General features: G+C 42.7%; 1 protein-coding gene across 4 annotated transcripts; it reads left to right on the top strand.

Annotated features, from left to right (window-relative positions):
* Nucleotides 1–1,696: 1,696 nt before the first annotated feature.
* LOC105476528 (adaptor related protein complex 3 subunit mu 2) lies at nucleotides 1,697–20,017 on the top strand. Of its 4 annotated transcripts, XM_011732518.2 has the most exons (10): nucleotides 1,783–1,839; nucleotides 3,231–3,289; nucleotides 3,369–3,713; nucleotides 6,689–6,860; nucleotides 11,098–11,235; nucleotides 13,923–14,008; nucleotides 14,277–14,410; nucleotides 15,988–16,195; nucleotides 16,495–16,639; nucleotides 17,788–20,017. In XM_011732518.2, the coding sequence occupies exons 3-10, from the start codon at nucleotides 3,441–3,443 to the stop codon at nucleotides 17,886–17,888; spliced, it is 1,257 nt and encodes a 418-aa protein (XP_011730820.1). In that variant the 5' UTR covers nucleotides 1,783–1,839; nucleotides 3,231–3,289; nucleotides 3,369–3,440; the 3' UTR covers nucleotides 17,889–20,017. The 4 variants fall into 4 exon arrangements, with proteins under 4 accessions (XP_011730821.1, XP_011730825.1, XP_011730820.1 ...); XM_011732519.2 differs by lacking the exon at nucleotides 3,231–3,289 and having other exon boundaries at nucleotides 1,697–1,839; XM_011732523.3 differs by lacking the exon at nucleotides 3,369–3,713 and having other exon boundaries at nucleotides 1,763–1,839.
* The last annotated feature ends 834 nt before the right edge of the window (nucleotides 20,018–20,851 follow it).

Raw genomic sequence — 20,851 nt, 5'->3', positions numbered from 1 at the left:
CACTAAATATTTATGGAATGGTACTTACAAATTTAAAACACAGTGTATGGCACAGTGTTTTATAAATATTAGCAATTCCAAGGTTCGCAACCACTTGGCTCCTACTTACCTTTCCAGCCTCATCTCCCTGCACTCTTCCTACCATTCCAGCTCAGCTATACTTAACTTGCTCATCTCCAGAGCCTTCCTCATGTACTTTTTTCTCTGTCCATCTATCCCTGCGTTTGAGGGATCCATTCTCATTTTCAGGTTTCAAGGTAGAGGGTCTTCCCTGACTCTAGGTCAGCCATCTCTACAGCACTCCTCCCACCCGCTATGCGTTCCTTATTCATCACACTGCATTGCAGTCCCTTGCTTCTCATTTGTCTTTCCTGCTGGGTCCTGTAACCACAGGGACAATGCCTGTGACAGCAGTCTCCAGCATCTCTAGCATCAAGCACAGGACGATACCTGGCGGTTTTCGGCAAATGTTAATTCAGTGAATGAATGAGATGCTCACAGCAGCGACTGCATTTCTGCACCTTCGACACACATTATCACGTGTTATCGTATCGTGTGCTGTTCCTTAGGGCATAACAATTGCTAGCATTTTCTAACTCAATCCTCACAACTCTAGGAGGAGGTACTATTCACGTCCTTATTTGAGAACTGAGGAACTTGAAGTTTAGAGGAGTTCCTTCTCACCGTCACCCAGGTTGTAAGTGTTGGAGCAGATTCAAGCCAAGTCCTCTGGCACCAGTGTCCCTAAGCCCAACCAGCGTCACACCATTCTGCCATTTTGCTTCTGGCTTTTCTCCTTAGTTCAAAGTCAGCCAACTGTCTGCCCTTAGCAAGCGTGGAGAGAACCCCCCACCGCACCACCTCAGCAAAGGGCTCGTGTGTGGAGGAGCTGCCACCCACGCTCCATTTCACCAAAGTGAAAACTAATGCCAGGGAGGGCGAACCCCTCATCGGCGAGGTCGCCACTGTCACCAGTGTCCACTGCTGGGTCCAAGGCTGGCGACGCCTCACCGCATCTGGGCCTGACTTCCTGCGACACTGGGGCGACCCCTGGTCCTGACTTCCACTCCACGCCGTCGTGGATCACGACGACTGGGACCACTCAAAAGCGTATCCAAGTCCTGAGGTCTCCAAAGCAGTGGAGAGACCCGTCCAGCCCCTCACTCCCCGTCTGGGAACTGAGATTCTGGAGGGTAGGCGCCCTGCCGCGGCCCAGTGGGGCTAGGGGCCTCCAGAGTAGGGTTCAGGGCTCGGCGTCAGAGGCTCCAGCGCCAGCCGCGTCGACCTGACCCAGGGCTCGGTACAACAGAGAAGGCGGCTCTTCCCAAAGGCACCGATGGAGCGAAGGGTAGTCGCTGCCCTCAGGATTTATCACCCGCGAGGTGCTGTCAGCAACTCCTGCCCGGAAGCCACCCCGCCCCGGCACACACATACTCCAGCGCCCCCTCCAGGAGCACTCCGCAATCACCCGAGCGCAGCGGCCGCCCCAGCCCTTTGTGACTGGATGATTGGGGCCGACCGGCCCGCACTGTCTTCGACCTCCAATCAGAGCTCGGGGCTACAGAGCTGCACCAATCGGAGATGACCGGGGCCTCAACAGGGCCAATCGGGGTACTCGAGCCCGCCAACAGGGCAAGCCGCCAACAGCGATCAATCAGAGGGGAGAAGCGGCTCCCAGATGCCCAATCAGCGGCCTTCAGGCGCAGATCGTGGGCGGAGCGGTCGCGAGGCTCCCGGGTCGGCCAATCAGCGGGCGAGCGGCTGCCTCAGCGCGCGCGGTGGGCGGGGCAGGGCCTGTCCGCGCCTAGGAGCGGTGGGCTCTGTGAGCAGCTAGGCAGGGTGAGGAGTAGTGACGACCCCGGGCCTGGGGCGGGGGCAGAAGGGGGCGTGAGAGTGTCGGGGCCGGGATGCGCGGCGCGGGGGCGGGATCTCAGGATACCGCCGGGCGACCTCTCAGGGCTGCGGGACGCGGCAGGGAGAGGTGAGGGGCCGGGTTCAGGGCTCGGGGAGGGGTCCGCTCCGGCGCCGCGGCGGCGGCGGGCGGAGGGGACACTGTTGCCATGGCAGCGCACGTGCGCTCGCTGGCGCGGCCGGGCGCCCCTGAGCTCTTCACCCGGGAACGGGCGTGCCCCTTTAGCCCGGCCCCTGCCCGCCCGCAGCCCCGCGGCCTCCGTCGCCGCCGGCTCTGGGCCGGGGCCCGCCCAGGGACCGCCCGCCTGGGCCGCCGCCTCTCCCTTGCATGCCCGGCTGTCCGGCTGCCCCTCTCTCCCGCCGTCTCGTCCGGCAGCGCTGGGCACCGCAGGCCTCTGCGTTTTGACCACCTGCGCCGGTCCGCGGAATGGCCACATCCTGGGGATTGGCGCCGGAGAGATGCAACCGCCTGAGGGCCTTGAGGTGTCTGTCCCCCAGGGGAATTTTTTTTTTTTTTGGAGGCGGGGTCTCTCTCTGTTGCCCAGGCTGGTCTCGACCTGAGCTCCAGCGATCTGCCCGCGGAGGCCTCCCTAAGTGCTGGGGTCACAGGTGGGAGCCCCAAGGGATCTTTTTAAAGGCCTCCAATGTCTTACTGCATTAACAAGTGCTTAAGGAGTGCTCAGAGAACAGATCTGATTGGATGAATAAAGACCCCCAAGAGCAGCTTTCCATTCCTCCCACCTATTCTGGCGGGCAGAAATGGAAAGCGAACCACATATCTAATTGTACGTGTTCTGGTAACCACCTTAAAATAATAAAACAGGTTAAATTAATTTTAATATATTTGAATTAACCCAGGATATCCAAAATATTATTACAACATATAATCAATATTAAATTATTGGTAAGATTTGAATTTTTTTTTTTTCATACAAAGCCTTCCAAATTTGTCGTGTGTCTTACACTTACAGCACATCTCAGTTCGCACCAGTTACCTTTCAAGTGCTCGGTGGTCCCACAGTGGCTATCGTATTATTAAGCTGCACATTTCTTGTATATGCGTGAGCTGTTGCCAGAACATGACATCAAACTCAGTGTTCTTCGAAGCCCTCTTCGAAGAACTCTGATTGTGTTGCAGTCAGGCAACACAAGACATGAGGCACGGTCCTTTTCTTCAAGGAGCTTGCAGTTTGGTTGAGAAAATAGACACCCACAGATTAAGTACTGTTTTAAATGGATGCAATTCGGGCGATAGTAAAGATAACTGGGAGTATATGATTGACAGTCAGATGGCTGATCATTATCCTTTGGAATTCAAGGGAGGGCTCTCTTCAGGCTCATGCAGGAGGGGAAGATTGGGCCTGGTCTTGAAAGATGGGTAAGTCTTGGACTGTTGGGAAAAGATGGGGAGGACGTTTTGGTTGAATGGAACTGAATATTGCTGCTTTTGTTTTTAGAGTTGAAAATTTACAGAGTCCTGAGGCTTTCAGACTGAAAAAGGCTTTCTTCTGTCACTGACAATCGCCACCATGATTCATAGTCTTTTCTTGATCAACTCCTCTGGAGACATTTTCCTGGAGAAACACTGGAAAAGTGTGGTCAGCCGTTCTGTTTGTGATTACTTTTTTGAGGCGCAAGAGAGAGCTACTGAGGCAGAAAATGTGCCTCCAGTTATCCCTACCCCTCACCACTATCTCTTAAGTGTTTACCGCCACAAGATCTTTTTTGTGGCTGTGATCCAGACGGAGGTCCCTCCTCTGTTTGTCATTGAGTTTCTTCACCGAGTGGTGGACACATTTCAGGTTCGTGAATGTGGGAAAGTTCATATATGTAAACCGTGAAGTGTCTTTATAGTCCTGTTTCCATTGTATAAAGCCTCCATTAAGAAACTTAAAAAAAAAAAATCAAAACTCTGGTATTACTCACTTCCTTTCCCATCTGATAAGTTTCTGGTTTCTATTTATTGAATTGGCTGCATACAAAATGACAAATGGAATACTTGTGAACCTCTTGCGTGGGAAAGCCAACCTATTTGTGATGACTGTATATAGCCTTTGTAGCTCTGATTCTACTTTTTGCTCACAAATTATAGAGTTTAGGTTGTTTTTGCCTGGTGGTCGTGATCCTATTATCTGCGTTGCTTTGAGTTGCATCAGAAAGTGATTGCGTAAAGTTTTAGAAAAGAACAAGTAGAACAAGCTAAGCAATGCTTAATTTAACTGTCCCAGTCGCGTAATTCACGAACCTGTACTAGTTCTCAGGTTTGGGGTGTTTCTTTTTAGCGAGAGAGTGCTACTGATGAGCTCTGCTTGCAAAGATGAGATTGGGAAATCTCATGTGCCTATAAGAATTTAAGTGAGCCATTTTATGAGGCAGTTTTCATTTTAAGCTTTTTCTTCAGGAATAGATTTTAAGAACTTAGGGAGTGGTGTCTAAGGGAGGTCAGTGATAGCAGGACACAATGCCACTTGCAGCACAGGAGTTTAGACTGCACCGGCCCTGGATTCACACACAGGAACCTTCTCCCAACAGAACCACTCAGCTTCTAACTGTTGTGGTTATATGCATAACTCGAATGAGAAGCAAGGGCCCTTTGGTTTAAGTTCTGTGTCATATGAGGTCTGGAATGAGTCATATGAACACTGGAATTGTGGAATTGGAGAAGAGAATGAGGACTCACATACTATGATAAAAGTTAAAAAGCAAGTCAAAGAGTGATTTCTCTTGTACTCACGTCTAGAACAACTTCCCTTCCCAAGAAAATTATAATACGTTTTGTGTTTTCCCCTGCAAATACTCTCTGATAGTACTACTATTTTGGAATTTCAATTCTCATGCAGCATACCAGCCCTTTTGTGCAGTGAAAACCTAAGTATGATAAGCCCAGTATGTGGAAGAACTAGAAGAACCCAGGAGTTGTGATCCTAAACCACTGTAACTAGGGCTTGTTATGATTTCTGCATGTGATACTTTACCCATTCTAAGATGAACGGTTCCACTGGTGGAACTGACAGCCGCTTCATATGGCCATACTAATGTAACTTATTACAAGACAGGAAGTGAGAAGAGTTGTTTGATCTAGTTGAAACCACAGAGGAATTTGGGAAAGCAGAGTAAAGGTGCTAATTTGGAAGTCTGAGACTTCAGAGCTTGTCACATTTGAAGCACTTGTTAAAAGTCAGTGGACATCCTGATTATCAGGTCTTCTCTGATGTGCGTCCTTTTCAGCAACATGATTTTTCCAGGACCGGAATGTGTCAGGAGCAGCCTGGCAATAGAATTGCAGGCTCGCTGGCTGGCTGCAGCACTTGGCCGTATTGTGAGGCTCCTTTCCAGCTGCTTAGTTCACATGATGCCTGGTTTATAAAACCTAGTGGTGTTTTGTTTTTTAAAAATAAGTCACTCTTGGGAAGGAAATATGTGACTTTTTTTTCTTTTGAATTCTCATTCAAAATGAGAATTTTTCTCTTAAAAAGAGGAAATCTTTTTGTTTTAGGAATATATTCCTGACTCTTAGGTGACCTGGGTATTGGAATCTTGTAGATAATTGACGTTATCTAATGTAATTTAGACTCTAGTAGAGTCTGTTCAGTTTTGGATATCAAAGAAATGGAAAGATGGTGAAACAACCTGGAAACCATACCTTATTATGAACTGCACAAGTATCTTGAAAGTGTGGCTCTGAGAAGAAAAAAACTGAAGTGAAAACTCATAGTTTTCAAATAATTGCAGGGCTGTTACATACACTTGCTCTGTAAAACAGAGCTAGGAGGCAAATTTCAGTTTAGCAAAAGAACGAACTTTGGAATGATCAGAGCTGTTCATAAATAGAATGGACTTTCTCAAAAGGGGTAAGTTTTCCTTCATTCTATGAGTTCAGGAGGGTTTTGTGACCCTCTCAGAGGTCCTGTAAAAGACATACTGACGTTGCTAGAAGGGAACATTGAATGGCCATGAACATTTCTTGCTAAAGATCACACATTCCATTTTGTAGTGCTTTATAGTTTACAAAGTACATTCATGAGCGTTAGTGCTTAATTAGTCATGCCTAGTTCTTACAGCCCTGTGCCTCCAATGGTGTTATCCTGATTATACCATTAAAGAATCAAGATCAAAATTAGTTAACATGACTTAATCTACAAATGACAAAATTATAATCTAGGTTTTCGGGTTTGAAATCCAGTACTTTCCCACAATCCAGATAATTTAGCATCTAACGGTAGCCTTTTAAATAAAAGGACAAAGAGTTCTTGGAATCTTAGCATCTTAAAGATGATCCAGAGGGATTTTCAGGTGTGCTAGCTTGTCCCCCTCATTTCATTTTTTTCCCCTCTCAACTCTTATTCACTGCATGAATATTAAGAAATAGCACAACAGTAGGGGTAAAGATTTTCATGTACTGTTCTTTGTTATATCAAGTATTATTTTGTGTAATTCTTTCAAATTCTTGTTCATAAGCATATATAATCAAGATTCAATTTTGTATTCTGTGTATTTTATCAAGTTGAGGAAATTAACCCAAAGATTTAAGTTCCTCTTGTTTGTAGAGGAAGCTAGTAATCACAGTAGTACCATAAGCCAGTCTAGTGCTCTCTACCAAACAGACTGCCTAGGAGAACTATGGTTATGCTGCATTCCCTCATTGTAGAAGAGTAGCACAGTAACACATGGACAGGCCAGATCCTTATTCTCTGTAGGCACATTCTATTTATTTATTTATTTATTTATTTATTTTACAGTATCTGAGTGATCAATGCATGTATTCTATCTCCATCAGGATTATTTTGGAGTCTGTTCAGAGCCAGTGATCAAAGACAATGTGGTTGTGGTTTATGAGGTATTGGAAGAGATGCTTGACAATGGTTTTCCATTGGCTACCGAGTCGAACATTCTTAAAGAACTCATAAAGCCTCCCACTATCCTTCGAACGGTTGTCAACACCATCACAGGTATGGCAGAGGGGGAAACCGATAGAGAGTGGCTATCCTGCAGCCTGAGTGACTTAGTCCAGTGTCACACATTGTTTTGAGTGTTTGTCTTTGGGGATCTCAGGTGTCCCAGTGTTTTAATTTTGCTCTTTGTAGATTTTTTTTTTTTTTTTTTTTTTTTGAGACAGAGTCTCCCTCTGTCACCCAGGCTGGAGTGCAGTGGCGTGATCTTGGCTCCCTGCAACCTCTGCCTCCTGGGTCGTAGTGATTCTCCTGCCTCAGCCTCCTGAGTAGCTAGGATTACAGGCATGCACCACCACACCCAGCTAATTTTTGTATTTTTAGTAGAGATGGTGTTTCACTATGTTGACCAGGCTGATCTTAAACTCCTGACCTCAGGGGATCCACCTGCCTCAGCCTCCCAAAGTCCTGGGATTACAGGCGTGAGCCACCGCACCTGGCCACTCTTGTAAACTGAGTACAACCTGAAATAATATTTTTGCTTTGTGGAAAATACCCTGGTTTTGATGACAAAATGAAATGTTCTTTAAAAATATTTTTTTCTGATTACAGAAGAAACACATGATTATTGTAAAAAGCTCAGAAATACAGAAAAGCACAAAGAATGTCAAAATCACTCTTAATCCCACCACACTTTTAACATATAATATTTTATGAACATTATCCCATGATGATGTCTTGTACATGGTTCTTGTTCTTTTTTTTTCTTTTTCTTTTTTTTTTTTTTTTTTGAGATGGCGTCTTGCTGTGTCGCCCAGGCTGGAGTGCAGTGGTGCGCTCTCAACTCCCTACAACCTCTGCCTCCCGGGCTCAAGTGATTCTCCTGCCACAGCCTCCCTAGTAGCTGGGATTACAGGCACACGCTACCATGCCCAGCTAATTTTTGTATTCTTTAGTAGAGATGTGGTTTCATCATGTTGACTATGCTGGTCTCGAACGCCTGACCTCAAGTGATCCACCCACCTCTGCCTCCCAAAGTTCTGGGCTTACAGGTGGGAGCTACCACGCCTGGCCTTCATTTTTAATAACTTACAGTTTTCTTTCATGTGTGGACCCAAAGTTTTTCAGTTTTTACTGAATCCCTAATTAAGATGTTACTGATATTTTTGTTCTTTTAAATAATAAAGATTACCATTCTTATATTTGAACCTTGGTGTGCACATCTGGATGATTTCTTTTAAGTAGTAGAGGTAGCAATGCTGTGTCAAGGGGCGTATACATTTTAAGTACCATAATGTGTAGCCCTCCAGAAAAGTTAGGCCAATTTATACTTTCAGTAACAATTTCAAAGTGCTATAGTCAAATTGTCATTAATAATTTTTTAGAAACATTGGCAATTTGATAGTTTATTGATATCTTGTATTTACACAGTCATTTTTTGTTATTAAGGAGACTAAAATCTTTTCAAGTATTTATTGACTGTTTTCCCTCTATTGTGAATTACCTTTTCATGTCCTTTGTTCATTTTTTTGTTGTTGAAATGTTTTTCTTTTTTCATATGGATTTAAAATAATCTCTTTTATGGGAGATCTTTATGTCTTTTGATTACTGCATTACAGATATTTTCTTACAATCTGTCACTTGTGATTTAGCTTTGTTCTGGTGTAGTTTAGCCACATTCTAAATGTTTTGATTTAATCAAATTAATCATTCTGTTTCATTAAGGTTTTACATTTTGGGTCTTGTTTAATGCATAAACGAACATATTCATGGAATTTTACAAACTGATTGAAAAATGCATTTTAAAAGCATAAATATTGCAAGAATAGCCAGGACAGTTTTGAAAAAGAATTACAAAGGGGTTGTTGGGAAGATTTGCCCTGTTAAATATCACTACAGGTTAAGTTTGTATAGTACACAAGACAAATATTCATACAGTAGACATCCTACAAGACCCAAGAGAGTTTTGAAAATAATATTTTTAAAAAGCGGAAAGATAAAATGTGTCCTATAAAATGTAATGTAAGATATATTACAGGTTGAACATCCCAAATCCAAAATCCAGAATGCTCTACAATCCAAAACTTTTTGGACACTGACGTGACACTCAAAGGAAATGCTCATTGGAGGATTTCAGATTTTTGAATTTGGGATGCTCAACTGGTATAATCCAGATATTCCAACATTTTAAAAAATCCAAAATTTGAAACATTTCTGGTCCCGAACATTTCAGATAAAGATTACTCAATCTGTATGAAGTTTGGGTAGTTTTTAAAATTTGGTATTTGTCCAGTAACAGACAGATAGATCACTGGGATAAAAGAGTCCAGAAACCGACTCTTGCTTTTATAGGAATTTGGTGTAGATAGATGTGGTCATTTATCAAATCAGTGGACCAGGGGCCAGTTGTTAACTATATTGTGTTAGGACAGTCAGCTTCAATATGGAAAAAATTAAGTCCCTCCACTTCATACTATACACAAAATAAATTCCAGCTAGGTTAAGGAGCTAAACACAAACTTTGTAATTATTAGACAAAAGCAGGAGAATGTCTTTTTGATCTCAGAGAAGGGAAGATCTTTTTCAAATGTCTATTCTAGTTAGTTTGTGATTTTATTTTTGGATTTATTTAATCCATTTGAAAATTATCTTGGTGTACAATAATGTTTATTTCTTCAAAATAGTTGTCCTAGCACCATTGTGTAATTTATCCTTTTCCCCTGTTTTAGAATGACATTTCTATCTTGTCCTGTCATTGTGGATTCTTGGTCTGTTTTCAGGCTTTCTTGCCTTTTCCCTAGACTGCTTTGATTATTATATCTTGATGATACATTTTAATACATAGTTCCTCTTTTTAAGGAAACAAAGTTGGTGGTTTCTTCAGTATTCTGAGTTCATTTTAAGCCTTGAAAGCTTTGTTAGTGCCTAAATCATTTACGAATATTATGAAGTTAGTTAAGCCTGTATCTCACTTTAATCTAGAAGAGGGTATCTAAGAACCACTTTTGAAAAGTTGAAATGGGCCTGACACTTTGGCTCACGCCTGTATCCAATACTTTAGGAGGCCGAGGTGGGAGGATCACTTGAGTACAGGAGTTCGAAACCAGCCTGGCCAAGATGGTTTCGAAACCCTGTCTTTACAAAAAAATACAAAAATTAACCAGGCATGGTGGCGCATGCCTGTGGTCCCAGCTGCTCTGGAGGCTAAGGTGGGAGGATCACTTGCGCCCAGGAGGTCAAGGCTGCAGTGAGTTATGATTGTATCTGCGAATAGCCACTGCACTCCAGCATGGGCAGCATAGGAAGACCCTATCTCTTAAAAAATTTTGTTTAGCTGGTCACGGTGGCTCACACCTGTAATCCCAGCACTTTGGGAGGCCGAGGCGGGTGGATCACAAGGTCAGGAGTTCAAGACCAGTCGGGCCAACATAGTGAAACCCCGTCTCTACTAAAAATACAAAAATTAGCTGGGCGTGGTGGTGCGCGCCTGTAGTCACAGCTAGTCGGGAGGCTGAGTTAGGAGAATTGCTTGAACCCAGAAGGCAGAGGTTGCAGTGAGCCAAGATTATACCACTGCACTCTAGCCTGGGCAATAGAGCAAGACTCTATCTCAAAAAAAATTTTTTTAAAGACAGAAAATAAAAGGATCCAGGTAATGGAAGAAGGAAATAGAATTTAAATTAATGTATTTTATTGTGTCGGTATAAAACCTTTTGAATTAAAAAAAAATTATGCCTATAAAGGAAAAAACTAGTGAAGGAATTGATCTACAATTCTTAAAGACAGGGAGAGATCAAATTTGTATTCTATTCCTAAGTTTCAGTGTTGGAACTTAGGAATGAGACAGATCATGTTGATATGTACATTTTAATACCTACCATAAATGTACCTAAGAACCTACCTCAGGCTCAAATACTGTTTTTACCCATGAAATTTTTATATCTATATGTAGATTACCAACTCTACTGAAAGCCAATACATTATTTAAACTGTAAGCTATTGTGGAATCTGAGATACTAAGTTCAGGTTACTTTCAAAACCAAAATATGATATCTGTTTCTCAGGTAACTTTTTCTTAAACCTTTATTCTGTTTGAAGAGGCAGACCAGATGGCAACAAGAGGTTTTAAAAATAGACAAAGTTACCCTATATGGAAGTTGGGAAAAATCTCATCTTATGTTTGAAAAATTATTCAATTGAGTGCATGAATAATGGGAGCATAGAAACTTCCAGGGAGGTGTTCTGTGGTTTCTGGAGTCAAAATGGTCTTAAAATACAGTAATATTAATTGTCTCAGGAAGCACCAATGTGGGTGACCAACTTCCCACTGGGCAGCTGTCAGTGGTGCCTTGGCGACGGACTGGGGTGAAATACACCAACAATGAGGCCTATTTTGATGTGATTGAAGAGATTGATGCAATTATTGATAAATCAGGTAGGTGCTTTTAATATGTTCTCAGAAATATGAAAAGAGAAAGGGGCCTCTTTCATATAATGCTTATAGTTTCAGAATTAACCCCCATTCAAGGTCATGCCCTTTAATTTAGTGCCTACTTTGTGCCAGGCACTGTGCTGGGTACTGGGAATGGACGTTAGTATTATGGTGCAGACCAGGATTTATTTCATACTTTCACTTGCTTTATTGGTGAAATAAAAGCAAGTGAAAGTATGAAATAAATCCTGGTCTGCATCATAATACTAACGTCTTGAATAAAAAAGAGAAGTAACAGGCCAGATGCAGTGACTCATGCCTGTAATCCCAGCACTTTGGGAAGCCGAGGCGGGAGGATTGCTCGAGCCCTGGAGTTTAAGACCAGCCTGAGCAATATAGTGAGACCCTGAGCAACATAGTGAGACCCCATCTCTATAAGAAGTGAAAAAAATTAGCTGAGTGTAGTGGTTCATGCCTGTATTCCTAGCTTCGTGAGGGGCTGAGGTGGGAGGATTGCTTGAGCCTGGGAAGTTGAGGTTGCAGTAAGGCCTGATCATGACACTGCACTCCAGCCTGGTCAACAGCAAGACCCTGTTCAAAAAAAAAAAAAAAAAAAGAAGTAACAAATTAACTTTCTTATTGATTAAATTTCCTTCTTGAAAGTGGCTTCCAGTTTTGATGGCAGAACTAAAGTTGTAATCACAAAATTCAGGGTGCCGCCTTTTCTATGTATTCTGAATTAGGTAAATATGACTAGAAGTCCTAGAGCTTCAGAATTTGTAGAAGCAAGTCATGGTGGTAATGTGCCTGTAGTCCCAACTGTTGGGAGGCTGAGGCGAGAGGATTACTTAAGCCTGGTAGTTGGAGACTGCAATGAGCTATGATTATGCCTGTGAATAACAGCTGCACTCTAGCCTGGGCAACATAGTAAGACCCTGTTTTTAATTAAAAAGAAACCTCTTCACATTAGTGAACTTATTCGTTCAACAGATGCTTATTTAAAACTTGCATCATAGCACAGTGCTAGAGAGTGGGCACTCGATGATGAATAAGACATAGTCCGCAGCTGCAGAAAGCTTAGTTTAGTCTAGTGAGGGAAAGAGGAAGGTAAAAAGGTGGAGCATATGAGAGGTACCCACCCCTGAGCAAAACACAACAGAGAGGTGGAGGTGTTTATGCTTCATCGGTGGAATGAAATGAAGTTATTAAGATGTGTGGATTTGGGAGCAAAGTATGCGCAAACATCACAATATTGAGCAAAAAATCAGATGCATAAGATTATAGACAGTGGGATTACATGTATATGAAGTTTGAAAACAGATGCAATTTAGTCTAAGGTAATAGAAGTCAGAATTTTGGGGATGTGGATTACCTGGGATGGGTAAGAGGGAGCTCTTGGATGCTGAAAATGTTCCGTATCTTGCTGTAGCTAGTATTTGCATAAATGTATATATATTTAAAAATTCATTGAGCTGTACACTTTAAGATTTTTACATTTTACTGTTTTACCTCAACGAAAATGTAAAATATATATGGCCAGATCATGAAGAACCTTGCCTGCCAGTTTAAGGAGGGCAGATGTGAGTGATTGAAGAGTTTTAAGTTGGGGAGTGACTTGATGAGACTTGTAGTTTAGAGCGATGAGTCTGGCTGCTGTGTGAAGAATGGTCTAAAGTGGGGTGGGCCTGAAGGCAGGGAGCAGCTAGGAGGCTGAAATCCAGGCCCAAAACATAGATGTCCATAGTGCAATGAGGACAGAGAAGAATGCACAGACCAGAGAGAGGTGAGTCCTCGAAAAGAGAGGAGCTGATCATTGGCTGGATGTGGGCAGAGGAAGTGGACGTCGTCAGGGATGTGTCTGTGTTTCTGGCTTAGGCAGCCGGATAGATGGTGCCATCACACAGGTGGGGAAATGGGAGCACCGGGTTCAGGGCGTGAGAGAATGGACTCACTTCTGACATGTGCCTCAGTGACATCCAAGTGGAGATGTCCATTAGGCAGGATTGGGGCTGAACTTGAAAAAAGAATAGGTAATAATAGGCTGTAAATGAACATTGAAGCCTTGGGAAGTAGGCAAAATAACCCAGGAGAGTGTGTAAAGTGAAAGAAAATAGAAGTTCAGAACTGAAAAAGCATTTAAGGGATGTGCAAAGAAAGAGAACCTGCCGAAGACACTGAGGAAGAGGAGCTGGGAAAATAGGAGGACACCAGGAAAGGTTAGGAGGAAGGGATGTTTGAGAAGGCAGAAGTGATCGACAGTGACACATGCCACAGAGAGGACCTGTAGGATAGAGACCGGGAGTGGCCACTCACTATAGCAGCAGAGCTCACTGGCGACCTTAGGGAGAACAGTTTCTGATAGGAAGTTTTCTGAACTGTTGGCTAAAATAATGGTGCTCTGTTTAATTCTGATACTAGACTGAAAACTCCTTTAGGCTAATAACTACCTCATTAATCTTTTTATCACCATTTCCTCACCATAGTGTCTCATACTTGATATGCAGTTGTTAAGTGTTCAGAATGATGGATAGATGGATTGTATAAATGAATTGGATGGCTAGACAGAAGGAAAGAAAGGGAGAGAGAGGAAGGGGAGGGAGAGAGGAAAAGAAGGAGAGAGGAGGTAAGTTTGTTGAGAAGGACAGAGAAGGTTTCAGTAATCTGTTCTTTTTGTCTTATTCCTGTCTCAGGCTCCACAATTACTGCCGAGATCCAGGGGGTGATTGATGCCTGTGTCAAGCTGACTGGCATGCCGGATCTTACACTTTCCTTCATGGTAAAATCCTGGGCCAGAGATTGAGTTCTTGGGATGAGAAATTAAATGCTGCTGGAAAGACAGAGCAGTGGGAATGGAATAGAACAAGAAAAAATAATTAGGACAGCCACAAGGCTTGTCTCAGGCTTGAATTTTCTAGAAGTTACCACATGATTTCTGTGTGTGTGTGGTGTGTGTTTTAATAAAAAACGGCATTTAAATTGCTTTCCTGAAAGCACAGCGGGTGTTTAATGCCCACTTCTTGCTTCTCCTCTCCTGGTGACTGTAGAACCCTAGGTTGTTGGATGATGTCAGCTTCCATCCTTGTGTTCGTTTCAAGCGCTGGGAATCTGAGCGCATCCTCTCCTTCATCCCTCCTGATGGAAACTTCCGCCTGCTGTCTTACCATGTCAGTGCACAGAAGTAAGCAGCTCTTATAATTAAGAATGGAATCTGTGTATGTACGTGTATGTGGAAACCATATCTGTAGTGATTAAGAACTCAGGCTCTAGAGTTACGTGGGTTCACATTCCAGCTTCTGTGGTTACTAATTGGGTAATCTCAGGTGAGTTGCTTAACCTCTATGTATCTCTTTTCTCATCTGTAAATTGAAAATAGTAAAAGTTCTGAAGATTGAATAAGAGAATCTGAATAGTGCTTAACACAAAGAAGTGCTCATTAAGTTTGCTGTTATTTTTGTTGTTGTTATGTGTCTAAACAAGAACATTATTTTCTCAAATCAGAATCTGGGCATACTGTGTTCAATGTCCCTGATCTAAAAGAAGCATGAAGTTATGCTATGAAAAAGCATAAAATGCAGTGATTTTTGGTCTTGAACATTAATTTGGAATCTAAAGGCTTTTGGAAGCAGTTTTGAATAGTATAAGGTATGCAGACAGAAGAGAGTCAGGAGGCCTCAGAGCCACCAGTCGCTTCCATGTGATGTGGAGTGAATCATTTGGGAAAATATCTGAGTGCTTGAGGCTGCAGCCTCTGAAATCAGACTCCCTGGACTTAAACTCTATCTTCAGTCTTAGAACCTTGGGCAAGTTACTTAATCTCAGTTAAGTATAAGGACATCAGTATTGACCTATAAAATCAGTACCTACTGCATAGTTACAGTAGCAATATCTATTTCATACTTACTGGGAGGATTAAACACGGTAGGGGTTAACTGGATATAAACCATTTAGCATAGTGACTGGCAAACAGGAAGTACTCAATAAATGTTAGGAACTGTTATTACTTCAGGATTATTCCTTGACTTCTCTGAATCCTTTTCTTCTGTCAAATCATGACAGCCTACCCTACCTTGTGGGGTTTTTGTAAGGACCAGATGAGGTCAGATGAAAGCATCCTAAAATGTAGAGACAAGAGGATCACTTGAGCCCAAGAGTTTGAGACCAGGCATGGGCAGCATGGCCAAACCCTGCCTCTACAAAAAAAAAAAAGAGTAAAAATTAGCGGGGCACGATGTTGTGTGCCTGTGGTCCCAGCTACTCAGGAGGCAGAGGTGGGAGGATCACTTGAGCCTGGTAGGTCGAGTGCTGCAGTGAGCTATGATCATGCCACTGCACTCCAACCAGGGTGACCGAGCCAGACCCTGTCTAAAAAAAAAAAAAGAAAAAAATTATAAAAGGCCCTTGAGCTATGAATATTATTCTCCCCAGTGCAAATGATGATTGGTCACATGTTACAAGTTAAAAACAGAGTCATAATGACAGTACATTTTTGTACATTATGCCTTTCTCATAGTAGTATACTCTTTGATTTTGTTTATATTATTCAGAGTCATTTAGAAAAGTTAATTTACTTACTAGACAGTATTTTAGCTTTTCAAAAAGAAAAAAATAGATTACTGGGATTTTTTTCTGTTTATTTTTTCAGATAAAAAGTTAGGACACAGTTAAGGGAGAAGAAGCTACCCACAGGCAGAAAGAAGAGAGAACTACTATTTTCCCAGTGCACAAATGAAATGGCTCTTTGTCTCTCATTTCCAGTCTGGTTGCAATCCCAGTGTATGTCAAACATAACATCAGTTTCCGGGACAGTAGTTCCCTTGGACGCTTTGAAATAACGGTGGGACCCAAGCAGACGATGGGGAAGACCATCGAGGGAGTGACTGTCACCAGCCAGATGCCCAAGGGGGTCCTGAACATGAGCCTTACTCCATCACAGGGGACACACACATTCGACCCAGTCACAAAGGTAGGGATGAGCAGGACATCTTGAATTGCTGATGTTAACTTAAGCAGAAACCAGTCTGCAGGCTCTCTGCGTAGACTCTAGACCTTGTTTGGAAGGTGAGATGAATCAAAGGGACCTTGTTTTCTAAACTGCGAGATAACTTAACAGTAACACAGGATTCTCAATGGAAAGATACCCAGAGGCAGCTTATAATGTTGTGGACAGGTGCCCTGAGTTTATATCTCAGCCACCTCAAATGCAGGATTCTGCTGTAACTATTTTTTGGAAAGACCGCTTCTCCATTTTTATTTTCCTTGAAGATGCTGTCTTGGGATGTAGGAAAAATAAATCCACAAAAGCCACCAAATTTGAAGGGGACCATGAGTCTTCAGGCTGGAGCTTCCAAACCAGATGAAAATCCCACAATTAACCTGCAGTTTAAGATCCAGCAGTTGGCCATTTCTGGTAAGTGACCCAGAGCTCAAGAGGCTCCAAAGGGAACAAAAATGGCTTTCTGCCACACGGCGCAGGCACCAGGAGACTTTTCTGGGCTTCCTGTTTACAAGGTTTAGTTTCATTACCTGATATGCAATCTTTAGTAACATCTTTTATGGCACGTGTCTTGGGAAAATTTACAATCCTTCCTTTGAAGTTGGCGTAAGTGACCTGAATAAAAGTGCCTGAGACACACTGAGAAAAAAACAGTATTGGTAGAAGAAAGTGTTCACCAGCCATTTTTGGATCATCTTAGGGTTGTTCATTTCAGGTTCCCAAGGTTTTCAGTATGAGAATGCATGTGCATTCTCAGCTACAACTGAAGAGTAATTTCCACTCCTTTCTCCTGATTTCAGAAGACTTTCATGTTTGCTCTTATTTCTATTTTGGAATGACTGGGCCTTTCCAGGTCAGTTCACTATAGTCTGTGCCGACCTTAACACGATAGTGATCAGTTCCCACTTTGGGGGCATTTACTATGTTCCAGGCACTGTTTTAAGCTCTTTTCATGTGTTTTCTCTTTTAATCCTTAGAATAACTCTGTGATGTGGAAAGGAGATGATTTTAGCTTTATATGAAGTTTCTGTTTTTCTGTACAAACGGGCCTTATACAATTTAAGTGATTGGAATTCATTTAACATATAAGCTCTTCCATCTTAAAACGATAAACTATAAAGCTGTATACAGTATAAAATATTTTTGGCTTAGTCTAGTGAGAATACTTAGGAAGCATTCATTTATTATCACTTTCATTGTTAATTCCTTTAGTTATAATTTACTTCACTATTCATTTGTTATTAATTCATTTATTCAGTCCAATAATTTGAGAGAAATCATGCAGTTTTCTAATTTTTTCCTTATCCTCATTTCAGTCTGCACATCACTTTGTGCCCTTTCCACTTTAGGGACAGGTCTTCTCATAGGTAGCTTGTCTGTTGGAGCCTTTTTTTTGCTGTATCTGTCCTGAGACTGGAGAATCCATCTGCTCTGCATAAGTGGTTCCCTGTCACAGCGACTTCGGTCCCACTGACCTCAGTGTATTGAAGTGAACAGAAACAGGTGACCTGCTCCTTTTGAATAATTCTCATGTCTATTTTCCCTCTCTCCCTCCTTTCTAGGACTCAAGGTGAATCGTCTGGATATGTATGGAGAAAAGTACAAACCCTTTAAGGGCATAAAATACATGACCAAAGCTGGAAAGTTCCAAGTTCGAACCTGAAGGGAGCATTTGCAGAGGGAATAGTATTGCACACTTTTTCATTTCTTACTTGTCTAAAAGTAAAAAAAAAATCAGCCTGTCTCCTAGGTCAGTCCCCTCCTGGACCCACCCGCTCCCTTTTTTCCTTAGCCTTCAGTGCCATGGAACTAATCAAGGGAGGAAACGGTCACCAGGGAGAACTGGATGGAACTGAAACACAGCAACACCAGTTCTCAAGGACGAGGTGTGTGATGGGGGTAGGAAGCTTGGTGCTTATGTAACCATTTTAAACATGGTTTCTATAGAAAAGACCAGCATTGTTTAGCTTGCTTGGCTTTAATTATCTAAAGCCAATGAAATACTTCTTTGTTGATTTTTAAGGTAGAAAGATTAGAAAAAAAGAAAGATGGGAAGAAAATGAATGTTAGTCAAGGAAAGACCAGTTAAGGATCTGATCTATGAAGGAGAAGAAAGAGGAAAAATAAGTAAAGGAGTTAGGAGGAGACACTGAAATGAAAGATTGGCAAGAAAAGTGGTCAGACTCTACTTTAAGGAGGGCTGGGAAGGAAAGAGTTGAGTTGGTTTCTTTCTCATTCCTCTACTCATGTAGAAAACACTTGTACTTCTGGAAATGGACTGGAGGCTTTTTAAATTTGAGTCCACTATTGACATGGAAACCCCGGTGAAATCAGATTTTCCCTCGAAGACCATGATGGTATCGGACTAGTTTTTAGACACTGCCTGCCTGTTGCTGTCCATCAGCACTTGGTCTCTTGTCTTCAGTGAGAAGGTGACCCGCCTTCTTCCCATGGTGGCTGCCTAAAATGCTTCTTTTCTAACCCAAAACAGTTCTACTCAATTCCTTTTACAGAATTCACCAGCCATTTTCCTGTTACCTGATCCTTCCACAGGATTTTTTAAAAGTAGGAGAGTTTCAGAGAAGCCAATCTCATAATCCCCAGTGCAGCCAGGGATTGTGTGTCATCGTACTGGAGTAGAGAGGGCCAACTCTTCCCATGAAGGTGGGCACGGCTGTGAGTGAGTGAGCTCGTATCTCCATTTGTCAGTGCTGGACTGGTACCAGATCCTAACCTTCCCGTTGGTTGGAAACTTTTCCATCTGTTGCCCTAGGAAAAGAGAAAGCTTACCATCGAGGGTGTGGTTGATCCTTGAAGCTGCTTGGTAAAGTTATTTCCTCACAGTCTTTTCTTTTGTACTCTATCATGTATTCATTAATATCTACCAGTCCCTTTTCATTCTAAGACAAAACATTTCCCCTAAATCTCTGAATAAAATCAGTGCTATAGGAAGATGGACTGTGTTGATCATGGGTGTAAGCAACCCAGTTTAAGAAACATGGCAACTAAAGGGATACCTCGGGCTTGCTTTCCCAGTGGCTCATTTTTGTCCTAGTTCAGTGTATCTATTACTATTTATATATGTATACAAAAGGTTTTTCGCTTAAGTATAGCTTAAGGAATGATACTGTGCTCTGCTTTGTGCATGGAGAAAAAGGAAGACCCATACTCTCCACACCCTAGAGCTTTTCTCTAAATATTGTGCAAAGTTTTTGCTAGTTTTATCTTCCGACTTTGGGACTAGTTTTTGCTGCAGAGTTGTGTTGCTTTGTGATTTTCCTCTGGGATAAAGTGTACTGGACACAACCGGATGTGTTCCACATTCCATCACTCCGCAATTTGTCCTGGAGTGACATACACATCCACCACGGAAAGGGAATCATCTCTGCCCCACAATTCCCGAGTACTTGGAAGCACTTCTCCTGAGGGACCTACAGGATCCTAAGGTTTCCTAGGTCACGGAACAACTAATCTTGGTCCCTGAATATTTCTAGGTTTTTAAGTGCAGCTGTTTTATTTCCTCTAGAACTCATCCTGTTTCAAGGGAAGCACCTAAGAAGATATAGAGTGTTTCTAGAGTAAAGGACCTGCAGGTGTAAGCATAGATGAAGTAACTGTCCTGTCACATGTGGTGCAGACCATGGAGTGAAGCAGGCATCGCCACCACCATCCCTGCAGTGTCAGCATAAGCAGTGTAGGGTGTCTCCATCAAGCTGTTCGGTTCCGTGTGTGTTTAACATGTGCAGAAGTAGCTTCTCTGTTTAAGTTTAATAAAGTTGAGTTTCACCAGTCCTCTATGTCCTAAGTGGTTTGTTACCAGAACTAACAATAATGCTATGCCACTCACACCTCAGTAGAAGCAGTGAGTAAGGAACTCATCGACTTGGGAGGATCTTACCGCTTCTGTCCTCTCCAGCCAGCAGACCTAAAGCATGTGTTTCAGTCAGTTCTCTGGTCGCATCTGGAAGATAGCGGATACTGATATTAACATCATTTTTAGGGTTGTGCTAGTTATTTTTCACCAGGGTTTTAAAAGACGAAACCGTTGAAACTGCAGGCATTTAGTCTAGCCCTTTCCCCATTCTCTTGACCTGCTTCTCTTGTCTTGTTAATTTAGGCTTGAAACGGTGTCACGGTACTTGGCATCTTTATTCCAGGACAGGCTTCTTACAAGATAAGGCACTGGGAGCCGATTGTTACGCCACACCTGTAACTATTTTCTGTAAACATCTCATGACCGTGAAAAGACCTTAAAACTTGTGTGTAGTCGCTGTGAGTGTACAGTGCCAGCTAGTGCTCCACCCGTTCTCCCTCTCAGCCAGTGTTGACTGCCTCTTTGCCTGTGCTCCTGGTGCTCTGACCCTGGTGGTGGCAGAGGAAGTTGGTTGTATACATGTACTTTTCTCTGTGGCCAGTAGGTGGGGACTCTATGCCATCAATACTCATTATGTTAATAGTTAGAATTTTTTTTTTTTTTTTTTTTTTTTTTTTTTTTTTTTTTTTGAGACGGAGTCTCGCACTGTTGCCCGGGCTGGTGTGCAGTGGAGCGATCTCAGCTCAGTGCAATCTCCACCTCCCGGGTTCAAGATTTTCTCCTGCCTCAGACTTCTGAGTAGCTAGGATTAC

The sequence above is a fragment of the Macaca nemestrina genome, chromosome 8 (assembly GCF_043159975.1).
Source record: "Macaca nemestrina isolate mMacNem1 chromosome 8, mMacNem.hap1, whole genome shotgun sequence".
Taxonomy (NCBI): Eukaryota; Metazoa; Chordata; class Mammalia; order Primates; family Cercopithecidae; genus Macaca; species Macaca nemestrina.
Note: the sequence above shows the minus strand (reverse complement) of the source record. Positions and strands in the feature narration are given on the sequence as shown.

Excerpts from the sequence above, each read along its gene's own strand:
- LOC105476528 (XM_011732519.2), top strand. The coding sequence starts at position 3,441 with ATGATTCATAGTCTTTTCTTGATCAACTCCTCTGGAGACATTTTCCTG. Across the intron at positions 11,236-13,922 it reads TGCAATTATTGATAAATCAG|GCTCCACAATTACTGCCGAG; the intron begins GTAGGTGCTTTT and ends TTCCTGTCTCAG. Across the intron at positions 16,640-17,787 it reads CCAGCAGTTGGCCATTTCTG|GACTCAAGGTGAATCGTCTG; the intron begins GTAAGTGACCCA and ends CCTCCTTTCTAG.